The sequence below is a fragment of the Macadamia integrifolia genome, chromosome 9 (genome assembly GCF_013358625.1).
Source record: "Macadamia integrifolia cultivar HAES 741 chromosome 9, SCU_Mint_v3, whole genome shotgun sequence".
NCBI lineage: Eukaryota > Viridiplantae > Streptophyta > Magnoliopsida > Proteales > Proteaceae > Macadamia > Macadamia integrifolia.
This window is the reverse complement of record NC_056565.1, coordinates 8,360,756-8,380,487: the sequence shown is the minus strand read 5'-3', so window position 1 is coordinate 8,380,487 and position 19,732 is coordinate 8,360,756. Positions and strand designations below refer to the sequence as shown.

At 34.7% G+C, this 19,732-nt stretch overlaps 1 protein-coding gene and 1 long non-coding RNA gene across 2 annotated transcripts; both read left to right on the top strand.

Moving 5' to 3' along the window:
- The first annotated feature begins 4,029 nt into the window (after window positions 1-4,029).
- On the top strand, window positions 4,030-4,498 carry LOC122088714. The gene is made up of 3 exons (XR_006143121.1): window positions 4,030-4,104; window positions 4,187-4,304; window positions 4,385-4,498. It is a non-coding gene; the product is annotated as an uncharacterized LOC122088714 (long non-coding RNA).
- Window positions 4,499-5,746: 1,248 nt separating this feature from the next.
- On the top strand, window positions 5,747-9,114 carry LOC122088446 (2-oxoisovalerate dehydrogenase subunit alpha 2, mitochondrial-like). The gene is made up of 9 exons (XM_042657716.1): window positions 5,747-6,113; window positions 6,728-6,865; window positions 7,013-7,195; window positions 7,500-7,657; window positions 7,767-7,866; window positions 7,948-8,059; window positions 8,162-8,301; window positions 8,411-8,596; window positions 8,685-9,114. Exons 1-9 carry the CDS (start codon window positions 5,823-5,825, stop codon window positions 8,850-8,852), a joined length of 1,476 nt encoding a protein of 491 aa, XP_042513650.1. The 5' UTR covers window positions 5,747-5,822; the 3' UTR covers window positions 8,853-9,114.
- The last annotated feature ends 10,618 nt before the right edge of the window (window positions 9,115-19,732 follow it).

The following is a 19,732-nucleotide window of genomic DNA, read 5'->3' as shown; positions in this document are numbered from 1 at the left end:
CGATCCGTGATTAATCGGATCCTTTTGTGAGCACTGTTGCAGGAATTACTTTCTTTAAATTTGTGTGCCTATGTGAATTATTAAATCAATGCATTCTACAGTATTTCTTAGTATTTCTTTCATGTTCAATAATCGGTGCTTAAAATTCACAAGTAAACGAACCCTAAACCCAAGGGCCCTGGCTCTCATTCGGCAAAGCACAAATCACGATTGGGTTTTGTTGGGTTTTTAGAAACTCTTAATCAAAAGAAGGGAGAAGGGACAAGGGACAAGGGACAAGGGACAAGGGACAAGGAGACGTGTAAGAGTGAGGGAGCGAGAGAAAAAGGGAAGTACAACGGAGAGAAAGAGTTTTAGAATAAAAAGGGAACTGAAATTATGAAATGTGTGAGAGTGAGGGAGTGAGAAAAAGGAAAGTACAAGGGAGACCCACTAGAAGCTCATAGTATCTCACCCAACGAGATTGCGACCACCGGACTCAGACTCCGGATCGAAAACCATTAAACCATAATTGAATCCCGACTCAAGAATAAAATCTGTAACCGTTACTGTACAGATTCACCAGCAACACTTCAAATAAACTCTTCAGAGAGGCGATTAGTAAGAGGGAGGGATCAGAGATGTACCTTTTGGTCCTTTTCTTTGTCGCACCGCTGTTTAAATTGCAGAGTCTACCGTTGTCCGCCGGCTGTCACTGTATAGCTCACGATGACACGATCAACAAAGAGAGAGTATGCAGAGAAAACATTTAGATTGGAACTAACAAGGCATTCAGAGTCGACCTTGATGCTGTCTTTTCTTCTTGTTCTTGAGTTTTTCTTGTTTTTTTAGGGAAGGCGAAAGAGTATTCAGAGCCGATCGGTCGAGCACTTGAAGCTTCGAGCTTGGGTTTCCACTGTTCAGATTTTATATTTATTAGAGCTGGAGTTTTCATGGTCGTTGGATTTCATTATGCAAGTGTGGTCGTTGGATTTCATTTTGTAAGTATGGTCGTTGGATTTAGATTGGAGCTAGGAGCAAAGTTACTCGGGCCGAGTTGGCCCGGGCCTATGCCTCAACCCGAGTCTGACCGAGGGTTGGTGTGTTTCAACTAGGGGTGCAATAAGGCCGGGTTGGGCTGGGTTTCTTAAAACCCTAGCCCAACCCTAAGCCCCCTTAACTAGATCCAAATTCGTCCTGACCCTGACTCAGGGCTGCAAAACTTCAACCCAAGCCCAACCCTTCAAGGTTCAACCCAATCCTTACCCACCCTACTTGGTCATGATTTTTTAGAGTCAGCCCAAGGTGATCCTGATTGAACCCAGACCCTGACCCTGACCCTGACCCTAACCTTGGTAAAAAAAGCAAGAGAAATTGGTGAGAAGATATATTAGGGGGTTTGAGGTGTCAATGATTCAATGTCAAACTATATCTAAAATTAGGTTAATATCAGGGTTAACATCAGAGTCACAACTAGAGTCAACAGGGGCAAAAACCAAGGCCAAGTCAAGCCAAAAGTCAGGGTAAAAAAATCAAGGCCAAATTCAGGGTGGGCTGGGCCAAATTTGCACCCCTAGATTATGTACTCCACACACTTCTCTTTGGTCCCTCTGTACAATAGATTATATTAAGCTAAAATAACTTAAGTAGGCTATCCTAACAACTGACAAGAATGATTGTCCCATACACTATCAAACACTACTAAGAAATTCTAATGAAATTTGGACGCAGATGATTAGAAGAAACACACAAAGTTGCATATCTACAAATATATGAATACAAATTTGAACTAGAAACCTTCTGATTTCTTAAGAACGAATAGTGGTGTTAGAACAAGGATTGGTGACATCCCCTTGGTAGGCTTGAAGACATAAAATTCACTATGAACCCACTAAAGCAACTCTTGCATATACACTCCAAACCGTGAATATTTTAAATGTCTGAATAAAAATGTTTAGGTGAGGTAAAGATCTTTCACTTAATAATTGCCTCCGTTTCCTTCTAATCCCACAAAACTGAAGCACTGAAGCACTGAAGCAGTGGAGGCATTCATCTAAGTACCAGAAAAGATAAGGGAAGAACAGTTACTGTAATGCAAATTATATTAATGAACAAAATAGTTTCAAATTTTACAAAGCAAGGAAAAATTCCGAACCTAATACGGACGAAGTTTAGGACATTTTCCACAAGGAACCACCATTGTCGATGACATTAGGGAATGTAGTTGGGAATGCAAAATTAAATTGTACGATTACATTGTTTAAACCCTTCACGTAATAAAAAATAAAACAAGATGCCAGAGAGGCAATGGGTGAGTCCCACTGTTCTCAAGCTCTTGGTTCACCCGCACAAGGTCCAATGGATCTTATGATTCTGTGCATTTATCGTATACTTTTTATCATATCACCAGTGTTAGTTCTTATGATTCTATGCATTGATTTAGTTGATTTTTGGTAGAATATTGATAGCATTATATTCAGTTTCTATAATGTTATAAATTATGAATTCTATGCTTTCTAATATCATTGATTCCACTATCCATAATGAACATTGTGTATTCAACTAATCAATCATTTTATACAGGAAGGATGACAAATATTATCTATATAAATCAATTAACGTCATACGAAAATGATTGGAAAATAAAGGTTTTGGTACTGAACAAAAGTGAAAACAAGGAATACAAAAATGCAAAAAGACCTGGAAAGTTTCAAAAAATAACTTTATTGGATGATGAGGTACTTTCAAATAATTATTTAATTAATGTATACTTCTAATTCTTTTTTAATTATTTATACTTCTAATTTCAATCTAATATTCATTGTTCTATATTTTTGCAGGGAACAAAAATACAAGCAATATTTTTCAATGATGTTGTTGATAACTTATGTGATACATTGAATGCTGGAAAAACTTATTTTATTTCTGATGCAATCGTAAAAAAAGTGAATCCAAATTTTAAAAATGTCAACAAAGAACATGAACTAACTCTCAATGCCAATTCAAAAATTGAAGAAGTTGAAGATTGCTTAGATGTAGAAAAATCAAAGTATAATTTTACTAAGCTCAATGAATTGAAATGGGATGCTGACACATGCAAAATGAATGAATTATTAGGTATGTATTTAGATTATTTTTTATAAAATATAAGTTGTTATTGATAATTATCTATTAATAAAAAAATTTAACATCAATTCTTCTTATTGATTTAATACAGATGTTATTGGAATACTTGTACAAGTTCAAAATGCATTCACCATAACAACAAGATTTAATGTCAAAAAAAATAAAAGAGAAATAAAAATAATGGACAGAGAGTAAGTTTTTCACAATGTTAATCATTGTATAGTAATATCTAACATATTTACTAATTATATTACTCAATTGTAATGATTAATAGGTGTACTCCGATATTGCTGACATTATGGGAAAATTATGCAACAAATGAAGGGAGCAAATTGCTGGACATTGTATCACAAAATCCTATAATTGCTTTTTCAGCAGTTTCTCAAGTAGAGTACCAAGATAATGTACATATAATCCTAATTATAAAAATTAACGAATGATTTCAATAATCTAACTACATTCTGTAATTGATAGGTGGTTCACTTGGTACAACAAGATTTACATCAATTGAAATAAATCCAACGATTCCAGAAGCAGAAGATTTAAAGCAATGGTAAATATTAGAATTAATCAAATAATTATACATATTGTTTAATTATTTTATATATTTAACGTATTTATATTATTTTGTAGGTTCAAATCAAAAGATGGACAAGAGAAAAAAATACTCAACATGTCAAAAGAAGAGAAATTCAAAAAATATGAACATGTTGTAATGAAAGATTTAACGGAAAGGCAATACAAAACTATCCTGGTAAGTGAATATAATTCTTTAATTTATTTAAATTAAAAAAATATATAATTTCAATATAATTTGTACACATCTAATCTCTAAAATTTGCAGAATAAATATTATTCAATTGAAGGAAGAATCATAAATTTGGAAAATGAGAAACCATGGTACAATGCTTGCAAAGCATGAAACAAAAAGGTACAATTAAAGGGAGATAGTGCAAGATGTGACAAATGTAACACTGATGATACAAAATATACACAAAAGTAAGAAGCTTAGACCATTTACTTAATAAACATCAAATTTTATTTTGAAAAATATAAACTAATTACTATTATTTATTGATAGGTATATGGGAAGATTCAAGGTGACAGATTCAACTGATACAATAATTGTTACAATCTTTGAGAATCTTGAAACAATTACAGGATGTTCAGCAAGTGAATATGCAAGATCACCAGAAAAGGTAAAAAAATACACATACAAAATATGTTAAATGCAAAAATATAGTAAATCTTATAACTCTTCTTTTTTTATGTGTTGCAGTACTCACAGATTATACATTCATGTCTATCCAAACAATATTGTTTCTACTTCAAAATGGATGCAAGAAATGATGGAAGTCGAATAACAAGACAAATTGTTGCGGATACCATTAAAGAAAGAAATGTCGATACAAAAAGGATCATAGATGTCGAAGAGTACGAAGACAAAAAATATAAAAAAAATAAAAATAGAGAAATATTGAGCAATGTTATTTACTCATTATCCTTAAACAATCATTATCTTTTGTTCATATTTGGATCCCAGATTTAAGATGCTTTTAAAATTTTATGTTATAAATAAAAAGGTTGAAATGCTTAGCTAGATATTAAATTTCAATTTAATTCTATATTTCTCTCATCCACATAAATACACATACTAATTATCAATGTTATGCAACACACTTTAGGAAAAATATTTTGCTACATGTGCATTTGCACGTGTGTATTTACTAGTATATATATATATATATGGATATCAACCTTAATGGGATTTAATGGGTTTCACAATAGGGTGGGAACGTCATTTTGTTTTTCTTTTTTTTTTTTTAGGGAGAGCGTTCATTAATCATTACCTTTTTATTTATTTATTTATTCATTTAAAGTTTCTCAAAGAACTCCCTTGCCTCTTTTTATAAGAAGATAAGGTGTTATTTTGCTATACAAAAGTATCTGGTCCCTCCTCCGAGAAGACACCAACAAGCAATAGTAACCCTCCCCAGGCAACACTCCTGTTTTTGTTAATCTACCTACAAATTTGGAGTTATTCACTTTGTCACGTGACCTATATTTAGGGCAACAACCAATGAGGGTCGGGTTTAGTGGCTACACAAGATTCCCCAATTCCCAATTCCTCACTCCTCAGCCCTCTCCCCCAATTTGTTGTGAAATATGCTAAAGATTACAAACCAGCGGTTTATACAAAAGATTCGTATCTCTCCCATGAACCCTTTATTCATTATTTTATTGATGAGTTAAAAAATAAAATTAAATATATTATTTATTTGATCACCTGATAATACATGTGAATATTTATCCTCCTTTTACAAAAAAAAAAAAAAAAAATTATTTCCTATCTTTTATTTTCAAATATATTCTCTTTTTATGGCTGTGATGATGAGATGTGAGACAAGTGTTCAACTTGCAAAGAAAATCGGAAAAAAAAAAAAAAAAAAAAAAAAAAAAAAGATCGCGATTGAGAAAAGAGTGAGTGTAAGGCGTGTCTCACGGGGGAAATGACGTTATAGAATTTGGTTCCACTTCAACATCTAAAAAGAGATAAGTATCTGATATGGGACGTGAGTACCCATGACGTGGACCCGATTGGCTTAGGATTATTACTATTTCTCTATTACTCACCTGTGATCCCCTCATTACTCTCTCCTTCCCATCCTCTCCAGCTCTTCTTCTTCTTCTTCTTTTTTGTTTTTTTAGATAGTAAAATGGCTTTGTGGGTGATAAGATCAGGGAACATCGCTCATCATCTCAAAGGAAAGATGGGTTTGATGGGAATTCTTATCCACAGCTACTCTTGGTGTTCTTCTTCTTCTTCTCTTTATCATCGTAATCGCCATTGTTCCTCTTCATCAACATTGTCAATCTATCACAGTCCTAGATACCCAGATACATTATTTAGTAATTCAGCAGCAGGTTTCTCCAATCGACGATATGAATCCACCAAAGGTCAAAACAAACTTGATTCACTCTTCGATGATCATGATCACGAAAATCAGGTATTAATTTATTGTAAATTCAAGTTTTTTCTTGAAACCCCTTTTTTTTTATTTCTGTGAATTTCGGATTCCTGATTTCTTCATTGCTGCTTCCTTGGAGAACTTGGCGACTTGCATGCAACAGAACAGAGCGTATCTTTGTGACATTAGACCCTTGCAAGATATACCAATCCATACAAATTATATCTGATTGCCTGACCATCATTAAATTTATATTTTTCTATTCTAGACCTAGAAAGATCACACACACAACAAAAACCTATTTTGTTTTCCTGCAGAAAGGTTTTAGAGTTAATGTTGATTGAAGGAAACACCATTTTCCCATATAAAGCACTGCATAGGAGCTTGAGACAGAAATAAGTCTGCCCTGTTTTCATGATCTTCTTTGGTGGATTAGAAGAAAAGGATTTGTAATCTCTATAGTTAAATTGGTAGTGCAACGCAGGTTCTTAGATTGGAGAAAAATCCCTTTTCTTTGATATACAAAAGATGAGCATCATGGGATTTTTGAATGACCAAACCCATTATCTTTGAAGTTGCTCATGAATGTTATGATGACGTTTTTTCTCCTGAAATAACCTCTGTATTCATCTAGTGTTTCCTTATCTCCTCAGGTCCTAGATTTTCCAGGGGGGAAAGTGAAGTTAACTCCTGAGATGAGATTCATATGCGAGTACCCTGAGAATAGGATAAAATGCTACAGGGTTCTTGATGACAATGGACAGCCACTTATGAGCAGCAATTTTCAAGAGGTATTTAATTTCCTTTTAGTGCAATTGATCCATCATTCATCTTCAGGGTTCAAATCCAGTACACCATAGTAAGAACTGAATTGAAGTCTTATCAATTCTTTAATAATACATTACTTTGTCTTGCTTGTCTTTGGACCAATATACCAGGTAAGCAAGGAACTTGCTACGAGAATGTACAGGAACATGGTCACTCTTCAGACTATGGACACCATTTTCTATGAAGCTCAGAGGCAAGGAAGGATCTCTTTTTATGTAACCTCAATTGGAGAAGAGGCCATCAATATTGCATCAGCAGCTGCATTTACAATTGATGACATTGTTTTGCCTCAGGTATGCAAAACTGTTAGCATAACTTTGATGGCCCCATCTCTTTACCCTTTTGAACAATCGAAATATAATGAATGCTTTTTCTTAGAAATCTCTGGGAATGGTCTATCACTGAACCAGATTGGTGGCTCCTCTGTAGTGTGTGTATCCCAACTCCTGCCCTGTTTTACCTCAACAGTGGAGACAGGCAGGATGGATTGATCTATCACTCTCACCTTATCAAAATATGCTTCTCAATATCTCTGTTATTCAAAATCCTATCAGTAGTGTGGACAGTGAATGATGGATAGCTTTAATGTAAATGCAGTATAGGGAACCAGGGGTTCTCCTATGGCGTGGCTTCACTTTGCAAGAATTCACAAACCAGTGCTTTGGGAACAAAGCTGATTATGGTAAAGGTCGGCAGATGCCAATCCATTATGGATCTAACAAACACAACTACTTCACCGTTTCATCCCCAATCGCGTAAGCTATATCATTCTTGCATTTATATATAAAGCTGTATTCTTTACCATTTAGCAGTTATCATTCACATACTAGAACCAAACAAAGTTGCCCCTGTTGTGTTTGTTAGAACGCAACTTCCACAAGCCGTGGGAGCTGCTTATTCTTTGAAAATGGATGGGAAAGATGCATGTGTGGTCACTTATTTTGGTGATGGAGGCACAAGCGAGGTTAGTGTATGATGAGTGTGAAATAATTCTGAAACAGAGATTTTTGGTTATTTATTTACTAACACCTGAATAATATGGTAGGGAGATTTCCATGCTGCTTTAAATTTTGCAGCAGTTCTGGAAGCACCAGTTATTTTCATCTGTCGCAATAATGGGTGGGCCATTAGTACTCCAACATCAGAACAGTTTAGAAGTAATTGCCTCACTTCCCTTGTTTTCTCATTTCTGTTAGTTCTGAGGAACTGTTGATTTAAAACTTAATTTTTATTTTTGCCTCTGTTTCTTGCATTGGCAGGTGACGGTATTGTGGTTAGAGGTCAGGCTTATGGTGTACGGAGTATCCGTGTAGATGGAAATGATGCTCTTGCTGTTTATAATGCAGTTAAAGCAGCACACAAAATGGCCATAAGTGAACAGAGACCAATCTTAATTGAGGTATGCCATTGTTGTTTCTGTGATACTGACTATTGTTGTTTGTGTTTAACAACCTCTAGAATGAACTTTTATCTTTCACTTGATTCTCTCTTTGGTTTCTAACCGCTAGGCCCTTACGTATCGAGCTGGGCATCACTCTACATCTGATGATTCTACCAAGTATCGCCCATCCAATGAAATTGAACACTGGAGAATATCACGGGACCCTGTAACTAGATTCAAAAAATGGGTTGAACGTAATGGTTGGTGGACAGATGAAGATGAATCGGAGCTCCGAAGCAGTGTGAGGAAGGAGGTAATTTCTGCACATAGCTTCACCTAATCTCTTTAATCTGGCTTTTTATAATGCTGGTGAAATTATAACCTTATACACTTTGTTGCAGCTATTGCATGCAATCCAGGTTGCAGAGAAAGTGGTTAAACCTCCACTGTCAGACTTGTTTACAGATGTTTATGACTGCCCCCCATCTAATTTATGCGAGCAAGAAAGGTTGCTCAGAGAGACAATAGAGAGACATCCACAGGACTATCCCTCTGAAGTTCCTGTATAGATAGCCCTGGTGGAAGTCTGGGTGGATGGAGTTATCTCCTTCAGAGAGCATGAAGTCCTCCACGTCTCATCTATCTATCTATCTGTTAGTACACCTTTATTAATTAATCAAGTGCTGAGCCCAAACTGGGCACTTTCAGAATTGGGAATGACTGACATGCATTTCAAATATTGTGATCAAATGTGTCAATGAGAAACAAGGAAAAGAAAGCTGTAAATTGTTAAAATTTGATCAATGAAAGGTATATACAGGAAATCCATTACATCCTTCCTTTTAACTTCTTAGAGATCCTGGATGGATCGAGTAAAGCACTCATTCCAGTGAATCATAAAGCTTGAAAAACCTTCAGCATATTCATATCATTCTGCATTTCAGTAGGATAAAATCTAACAGTATCTTCTTAATTTGATCTTTTCATGTATGTCATTTTGAGATGAAATAATCTTTGATTATACAAAATGCAATATTACATGGCCCGATATCTGGGCAAATAACCTGTAGGCACTGGAAGATCTCATCCATCTTCCATGGAGTGTTACCAATCAGATGAGCCAAAGTAAGTCAGAATGCTTGGTGAAGGCTCACCATAAAACATGGTTAAGTTGAAGTCCAGATGCTTACTTTAATCTAATATAAGACAGAACAGATGCTAATATTGTCTGATAACTGGAAATCGGCATTGCCATCAGCAAAAAACCAAAGAAGCAAAACCATGACTAAGGATACACATAGACGAAGTTTTGATCATGCTTCACTCACAGAATTTTGAAACGCATTCAAGAGCAAGGGCATCAACTTTTGATTGGTAACAATGATGCCAGTGCCCAGATCCAGAAATTTACCCTTCTGTGACCACACGACTGGCTTCTGTAAACCATCAACAGATCTAAGCCATCATAGCAAGAGAAAGGGCAATGAATACTAGATATGAACTAGAGCTCTGATTTGCTATCAAGGAGGGGGCTAGTTCTCACACATTATTGTGAAGTGCAACACATCATGTCTCACAGTTTGGATGGGTGAATTCAAGGGACCTCGGATATTAAAATTCTTCCTTGGACATATAAACAGACAGTTGGCTCCTCAAGTGACCTTGTTTCAATGGATCAAGGTCATCAAATGATATAGCAATGGTTGGTGAGCCCCAGTATCATGGGTATAGTGCTTGTTTTAAGCCAGTAGCAGAAAATTCAAAGATGTGTAGACAGGTTTTCTTCATCTCAGGAACATATAAAACATCATTTAATTGCAAGCTAGTTCAATAGAAACTTGTCCGTCGCCAGGAAGCCACACTCCTTGGAGGTGAAGGAGGCGGTGTTGAAGCCAAAAGTTTGACCAGATGTAGCACCAATATTGTTCTTTCCTTCCAAAAAGGTTTTTTAAGACCATTGCATTGACCATACACTTTTTCATAGCAGCAATAACATGGTGCTATGATTGCATGGTCCTTGCACATGATAAAAAAGTTCTCTTTCTTCATGAGGCACCGAGGGGGAAGAAGTGCCCGGGAATCCCCTTGCAGTTCCTCATAGTCAAACACTCAACCTCCCTTCTCTGATACTATAAAAAGTATTCATCCCAAAAGTTCGAATTAGCTGATAAAAGAACTCCCAAGTGTACAAGGGGATTCTACGCTAATTAGTGGTCAATGTGGGACTAAACTCTCAACACTCCCACACGTTTGGAAATATGTATTGCAGACACGTGGAGACGGTGAAAACCTGCTCTAATACCATCAAAGCTTGAAAAGTTTTTGAGGTCTCTCTATCTCTCTCATATGAGAGTAGAAAAGAAATTTTTCATTAAATAGAATTTAGTAACATAAAGGTGGTTTTTTTTTTTTTTTGGTATTATAATGTTAATGCAATCTTACAGTAAAGGGAAATAATCAATATAACCAATGTACAGTATCGACTTGATACTTCTGGAAGGTAGGTGGAGGATGATCAATATGTTGAATGTCTTTTCATCATCCTTATCAATATCCCATTCATCCTTGTTTGTTATGATCATTATCTTCAATCATTTCCTTGTGCGACATGATCATGATGTTAAATGTCATGATCATCCTTCCCTTGTTTGTTATAATCATTATCTTCAATCCTTTCCTTGTGAGACATGATCATGATCTTAAATGTCATGATCATCCTTCCCTTGTTTGTTATATTCATTATCTTCAATAGGCACATCACCCATTGGGAAGAGATTCTCATGCAGCAAAAAAAAGAGATTCTCTTCTCCAGGGTAAATTCAAGCAAGTTACTTATGAAGTGGGATCATCGAATCAACTCAGATCAAGGATTTAGGGGACGGTATCGTTGTTTGGTACTAATCTAGATTAGATCGGATCGGTGAATATCGGTTAACTTTACCTTTACTTTTTATAAAAAGTATTATTTTTTTATTATTTTACCCCTGAAACGATTCAGATCGTTTACCCAGATCAGTCTTAGCCGATATCAATCCAATACTATTGATCCCATACCAATACTTGAAACCATGACTCAGATTGATCCTAGCTAGAGACGGGAAGACTGGAACTAAAGATATTTGTTAACACATAATGCCTTTGAATCAATGGAGTTACACCGGAGATGTCTAAGTATTGAAATATTTGTCATTGATCAATCAATGAGAAAGGAACATGAAAAGCCCTAGCTTAGTTGGACACCTTTTGCTACATGGTGAGTTGACTTAGGATGATCTAGAGGATTCACTATGATCAAACTGGTAAATTTTTAGTGGTAGGCAAAAATGGGTGCAAGTTAGGCACTATGGGCTGGGCTGGATTCTTAGTTCCATGTTGGGCCCAACAAAATGCCTTCAGTTAGGGTGTGATAATAGTGCTGCTGGATATTGCGTCTATCAAATCCAAAATATATTGTTTAATTTTAATTAATTTACATTTATATTTTATGGATAATTGTGTGTCTAGAGGTATGACCCCAAAGTATTCGCATCTAGGGACGGAATTAGGCTTTTTGTTACCATGGTTTCTGGATTGTGTGTTTTTGACAATGGAGATTATAGACACATGCGGATGCACATTCGTGTGTGTATCAAATTTGATTATTCGAGAACCTTGCATGGTATCCTATCATATATGTTATGTAACATGGTTATAGTGATAGTTGTGTGGTTCCCAGACCTAAAAGGTTTTTATCGTTGTGGACCAACACTATATACTTTAGTTTTTATTTTGCTCATGCTTCCATCTAACTAGGTGTATATCATTATACATTGGGTCCACTGTGTTTGTCTTTCAGCGAAAGTGACATTTAATAAGAAATCTACATCTCATATATGTAGAATATATTGCGAAGAAATTACGAATATGATTGAAAGAAATTCCAATCTCGGTGGTTTAATTGTAATTTTTTCGCAAAGAAATTATAAAATTATTATTTATATAATTACATTTTATAAATGTTCTATCGCTTTCTTTTGTTGTCTAATTAGTGATCAAGATACTCTTTTCTAACCGTTCAAGGGATTAAGGTGATGACAATAATTTAATTCCATACATTGGGGTACATTATCACAATTGGGCCTTTCCAATTCGACTTTAAATGGTCTCGAACTATAGGTTATAGGCTTAATTATCATTGGCATATGGTCATTTAGGATGGGATGTGCTAGGCCAAAGTGCATTATATTACAACGTCATATGATGAAGCTACATATAAACCCCTAGCTAGACAGGAAAATGAGTAAATCAAGAATGTAAGTGACTAAGAGTTTCTTTTATCCATACCTGGCCTTCTCGTTTGCACATAGAGTAGAAAGGTGGATTTAGGTAGATAAGCTTGGACTATTGTTTTAGAATGAAGGATGAAATTAATATTGTTAAGTTTTACTTTATATTATTATGGGAAAACCATATGCATATAAATGTACAAAATGTCTTTGTAATTTGAATTTACTGTCATAGTTGGCAATTTGTTCGTAAATAACTTGAGAACCAGCCTCAGCCCAACCAACAACTCAACCCGAGAAAAAACCAGAGACCCTTGCTGCAGCATGCAAGTAGTTCTGATTGGGTTGGGCTCAAACCGGGTTTACCTTCCTAGGCCTTGGGTTGAACTCAGACCTCACACAACACTATGAACTAGGGGTGCAAGTTTGGCCCTGACAGCCTGAACCTGCCCTTGGCCCACCCTGATCCTGAACAAGTATTGACCCAAAAATTTTTGCCCTAAGGGCCGGCACGATCTTGAAATTTTTGACCTTGAGTCAAGGTCAAGGCAAGTAAAGGTTTATGTCTTTGGCCCGCCCTGAACCCGGCTCTGATTTTTGCTCATGATGTTGACCCTAGTTGTGACTCTAATGTTAATATAAATTTAACCTAATTTTATATATTGTTTGACAGTGAGTCATTGACACCTCAAAACTCCTAATATATCTTTTCACCGATCGCATTTTTTTACTAAGAAATTTGTAATTTTCTTTTTTTTATCTCCTCTTTATTATGAATATTTTTTTATTTTTAAGGTATTTCATATTTTGCAAAGTCAGGGTCAAGATATACCCAGCCCTTGATGGCAAACCAAGGTCAGGGTCGGGTCAGGATATTCCTGACCCGACCCTAAAAAATTAGGGCCAATTAGGGTGGATAAGGGTTGGGCTGAACCCTGAAGGGTAGGGCCAGGGTTGAAGTTTTGCGGCCCTGAGTCAAGGTCATGATGGGTTTGGGCCCAGCTAAGGGGACTCAGGGTTGGGCTAGGGTTTTAAGAAACCCAACCCAACCCGGCCCTATTGCACCCCTACTATAAACTGATGATTACATTTAATTTTATTTATTTATTTCTTTGAGGTGATTAAATCAAATAAATATGTCTCTGATTTAAAACAAGAAAAAAAAAAAAAGATAAAAACAAAATCAAAAAACAAAAAACATTTAAGAGGGATGGATGGGGTTCACTAATGGTGGTAGTAAGCTATGGAATTAGCTCGAAAGTTAGTTTGCCAAGTGATGCCTGCGGCCAAAAGCACCGTGGAAAGCTAGTGGAACAGGTAGTAAGGGACACATGAAGTCATTTACGATGTCAAGTGGACCAAACAACAGTGGTCTCCACTCATCTTCTCAATGTTGTCTAAGATAATGATTAGGATTTTGCCTTACTCCATGCAAAGCCTCAGACTCTTGAAGGAACCCAAGCGGAGGAGTTTAGTGTCCACTGCCTTTAACTTTGCTCCTTTTTTAATTACTTGGAAATAAGGTAGGGATTGACAATTCTATTCAATTGATATTTTTTCATCTCTCTCTTTTTGTTAATGATGGATATTCAGGCCTTCGATCTAATTAGTTCTATGAATCAAGTCATATCGAGGTTGAATGAGAATCATTCAATTTTCACCAAAAACAGGTTAAAAAGCAATGAACACTCCGTATGAGTAACCTCAATAAGGTAAGAAGAGTCAAACTCAAAACCACACACTTCTTAAGACAAAGATCACTTGCCAACTCGACTTTCCCTCAGGGTTTCCTCTCTCTCTCTCTCTCTCTCTCTCTCTCTCAAGTTAAATTTGTTCTCTAGGTATTATTTGTTATTCTCTTTATGCTTTAAATGATGATCAAAATTAAATATCCTTTTGGGTCCTCTTAATAGTAGGGTTAGTGGAGTAACTCCAAAGAAAAAGGAGACCAGTGGTGACACATAATTTTATGGATTCTAAGATGAAATAGTGACACATGTATGGTGCTTGTGATAAATTTGGTTTAAACGCATACGCTAGATGTCATAATCTTATTGCTAAAATATAGACCATGTCAATATCATGCGATTCATAATGCTAGCCTACATTGTTAATATACTCATGAAAATACGTCAAATAAAGTATATCCCATTTGCTTCATTATCCATTTGAAATGCGACGAAGAGAAAGGCAAAAAAAACAAATGAAGTGATTTTCAAGAAGCAAAATTCTTTTTCTCCATGTAAAGCACATCAAAAGAAAACAAAAAACAAAAAGATTAGAGGTGATTTTGAGATAAGATCCACTGCTTATTGGATCATCTGATCATATGAATCAGCATCTAACACTTGGCTTATCTTCTGTCATCATAAAGATAAAAAAAGATATATTTAATTAAAAACAAAAATGACAGATGTTGAATACTAACTCGTATAACTAGGTGATCCGTTTTCAATGATTTTTGCCACGTGTATTTACATTTTATCCTCCTTAGTTACAGCAAACCCAACGGTTTTCTTAACTTGTACAAGCAACCCACGATTTGCTTTTAGTAATTCGTAGAATACCCATTATAGCCTTCTTGGAATTCACCATTGACTTAGAAATAAAAAAAAATAGTAAGGGAAAAACAACTACCTAGCGCAGTTGGTGAGCTATGGTATGCAAAAATCTCATACCCACTAAGAGGTCTCAAGTTCAAACCTCTTAGATGCTACCTACTTCCCTCCCTATCTGACTATTAACCAATCAAACGTTCATTTAACACCCTTACTGTAAAGAACATAGGCTAAAGTTTAATTCATCGGCCATTTGGTATCATTCTTTCTTTCCCCTCCCCTCAAAAAGGGTTAAGAAAAATAATAAGAAAAAATTAGAGAGGATACAAGGTTCTTTTAATTGAAGAAGGTAGCTCAGGGGATGGAGGTGAGGCAGAAAATGGATTTCAGTACAAGTAAAGCAAATTTTCCTTTTCTAATAATTAGAATGGAAGTAAATAGGCGATGTAGTACTATAGGACTATAGTGCTATCAAGACCTAAGTGTGCAATAAGAAATAACTTAATCATTTGCGACATCTCTTATAATATGAAAGTATAGAACGCTCCAAAGACCTTATAGAATAAAGAATCATTTGATAATGTTGTTTTTGGACATATGCAACCTTGTAATTAGAGCTGTGTTATATATGTCTTGTTCCTATCCAAAGAATGATCTATGGAATCCTTTTGTCTATAATTTTGATATTTTTGGTTTTTAGTATTAGCCAAACTCCAAATAACAATCTGATGATCTTATTTTTACGATTTTTTTTTTCATGAATAATTAAATTTAACACAAAGTTCCACACATATCGTTGAAGAGCTCCTTTGGTGCAAGTTATTTTGGGGGAATGGTTTTAGTCATCTTTCACATGACCCATATCTAAGAGGATATATTTTCTACTAAAAATAAAAAATAAAATAAAAATGATACTTTTGAGAGGATTAAGTCCTCTATCATTCAATGGGAATTCAATTCAAAGTTTGCCACAGTCAAAAGTTATATAATCAGATATATTTTCTGGGGAAATTATTTAAAAAATAAATAAATTGGTGATGAAATTACCATAGATTTTGAATCTTTGTAAATTTTGGAAAATCGTCCTTATTTTTTTTAACTATTTGATTAGTTGATTAAATTTCTAGTTTTGATAAAAGTTTGAAAATTCAATTTTTATAGCTTTAAAGTAACTTTTGTTTAAACATTAGAAATACAAAGAAAAAAAATTTAAGCAGAAAAGTACACGTTGTCAATGTAATTATTCTTTATCAGAGTGTCTCTCCTCTCTATTCGTTAATGCATAGATTTTTTTTTTCTCTACAAAACATTATTTATTTGTTTACTATTAGTTTTGCATATAAAATGTCAATATAACTGGATAATTTATAGATTCCTCTTTCAAAACTTAACGTTTGATAAATAGGTGTAAAACTTAATACACAGAGTCTCTCTCTCTCTCTCTCTCTCTCATATCGAAATGGCAATATAAAAGCTGCCATAATCAATCAAGGTAAAGCTGACTTGAGTTGAGTATGAGAGGACTAGGCTTGGACGGGGACATCCTCAACCTAAGATTGAGTTAAACTTGAGTTGAGTTAAGAGACACTGTGGTTTCACCTTGATTTTTTTTTTTTTTTTTTTTTTTTTTTTTTTTACACAGATTTGTTCAAGCCATTGAGTAGCACTAACTTATTGAAAAATTGACTGGAGAATCGTTGCCTAGGACGGGTAACTTTATTGGAGATTTTTTTTTTTTATTTTTTTTTTATTTTTTTTTTTTTTTATAGATGTTTCATTGCTTATTTTTTTGTTTTTTATTTTTGTTTTTTTGGGTGGGGGGACAATTTCGTATTTTTATTTATCCATCATTTGATGGCTTTATCATGACATTATTACCCAAAACCAAATTATCATAGATTCTTGTCACACATCCCAACCACTTTGTCATGCCTGCTTTCCACCTTACGTCCATAACTCCTAAGTCCTAACCCAAAAGCTTGCCATCATGAAACTCCATTCTACCAAAAAAATTAAAACATCATGAAACCCTAGCCACGGGATCAACTCTTATGGATAAGTATCTCTCTAGAAAAGGCTTAAAATACAAAGAAGAGATTCTAATCCAACGGGTCCAAGAAAATGATATTACTTTATTGTAAAAAAAAAGATATTAGGTGAACACACTATCACCCATCCAATCGGCAATCGTCTTTGTAGGCAATAAAACGTCATGGGGAGTTTCAAGTACCTATGGCTTCGTGGTCACTATTGTAACAATAAAAACCTCTCAATGAGATGTCAACATCAGCCATTAAATTTAATTAAGTTTAACCTCTCAATCATTGAAAGGTTCAGTGGGCCCCACTTTCCGTGGACTGTCATGTCCCCGCGTGACAGTGAGAGTGATGTCCTCTTTGTTAGCGTTACATATTAGGTATAGTAGAAGCTGACTCAGCTTGTGGGACCTACTTCCGATTTCATATGGATGCTAGTGGTGTTTGTATGGTAGAGATTCAAAGAATCCCCACAACTTTTGCTTGCTGTTTTTTTGCGTCTCCCACTTGTTTGTTTCTCCCATTGTCTATATAAACCCACGTGGGAATAGGCTGTGCATCTTATTTAAAAAATAAATAAATAAATGAATACACTATCAATTCTTAAACCGAACCAGTAAAACTGGCCGGATCAAACCGATAACAATATAGATTGAATCGAACTGAAGTCTTATTGGGTCGGTTTGATTTGGAGTATTGCAACCCCAAAACCAAACTGAACGGCACCAGAAACCAGATGAACCCCAAGTCAAACCGAAACCGACTCAAAACCCAGACCGAAACTGAAACCAAATCGGTAAGAAACCGAAACACTCCAAAATTCATTAAAAAAATCAAAATTTACATAGTTTTATAAATATTTGTATGGAAAGTCGAATCCAAACTGGACCAAAAACCAAAACCAACCCGGTTACAAATCGATTTAAGAAACCGAAGATAAACCAAAATCAAACCGCACCGAAACCAAAACCAAACCGAAACCGAAATTTCCTTATTGATTCGGTTTCGATTTCAACTTTCCCACACCGAAACCGACTCAACCCGGACCGAAATCAAGCCAGACCGACCGATTGACACTCCTACTATCTATGTATCTTAAGCTAACACATTTTTTAAGGCACTACTCTTCATCCCTTGGAAATGACTTTTCTATCCCTCTTGTATGTTCTTTCATCTCATGTTTTTATTGGTTTGCGTTGTCTTTAGATTATTGCACATAGGCGATATACCTATTCCTCTCTCCGTTGTCTTTAGATTATTGCACATAGGTGATATATCTATTCCTCTATCCAACTGATATTTATATTTGTTCTTTCTTTTTTATATATGATGGGATCCGTCCTTATACTCTTTTTGACTTGTGATCAATTCAGATCTTCTATCATAGATTATATTAAAATAATTTCTTTTATGAAAATATTAAATGAGCTAAATTATGTGAAATAAAAAACGTAACAAAGGTGTGAAATAGAATTAGAAAAAAAAAAAAGTATAAATATCACATTCTCTTTTTTTTTGACACGTTTCTTTTTCCCTAACTATGAAAACAAATTGTGAGCATTCATTGGTCTAACGTAGGAGATGTCATTATATGTGAGTGACATGTAGATCTATTTCATTTAATATATAAGATTAAAAAAAATATACATTAAGGGAAAGAGAAACAATTCATTTACTAGTATCATCTCAGCAAGAACCATTTTAGAGAATCAAAAGCCTCAAAATTGCTCAAAATTTTTTGAAATTGAATAATTGATTATATTCAATGGGGGCAAGGCTCCGTTTGTTTCAAATAAATATATTGATTTATTCTAAATGTAATATAAAATTACATGAAACAAAAAAATTATTTTATAAACAGACAATACAAAATTAGAAGAATAGCTTCTAGTTTAATTTTAAAAATTATTATTTTTTCATTAAAAAAAATTATCATGGCTAATCATGCAATTGTCGCTTGTGGAGCAAATACCCCAATGTTATGGCTGCATTCTTTAATTCAATCATTCACACCAAAATATTTCATCTAAAAACAAAAAAATTGAAAGATGTTTTTTTTTCATCTATAAGTATATCCATCTTCACCCCTCCTCTTCCCCAACCCAAAAAAAAAAAATGTAATAATAATATAAACTGAGTTTCCTTGGAAACAAAAGGCATCCAATAAGGAACATTTTTAATCAAATAATGTTATTAGTTAGGGTTTGGATCTGACCTAATTGAGAATTCTTAAAATTGGATGGTGTATATATAAGAAAGAGCCAACAAATTCATTAACAAGGGAAAAATATGTTTTTAAGGTGAAATGCATACTACTTATCAAGGAAGGGTTCTGTATTCTAGTCTACTAGATTAGTATCTCTAGTTTACACATTTTATTTTTGTCGAAAACTTACACATATATACTACCACATGGCAAATTAGATGAGGTTAAAATTTTCTAACTAGGTAAAATCATAGTTTGTAAAAATACATTTAAAACATTTATCATACCACTCATTTGAATAAAATATACTTTTTTTCAACCTAAGGGAGTAGCGTAGTTGGTGAGTAATGAACTTGATACGACTTTTAGTGAAAATTGAATGGT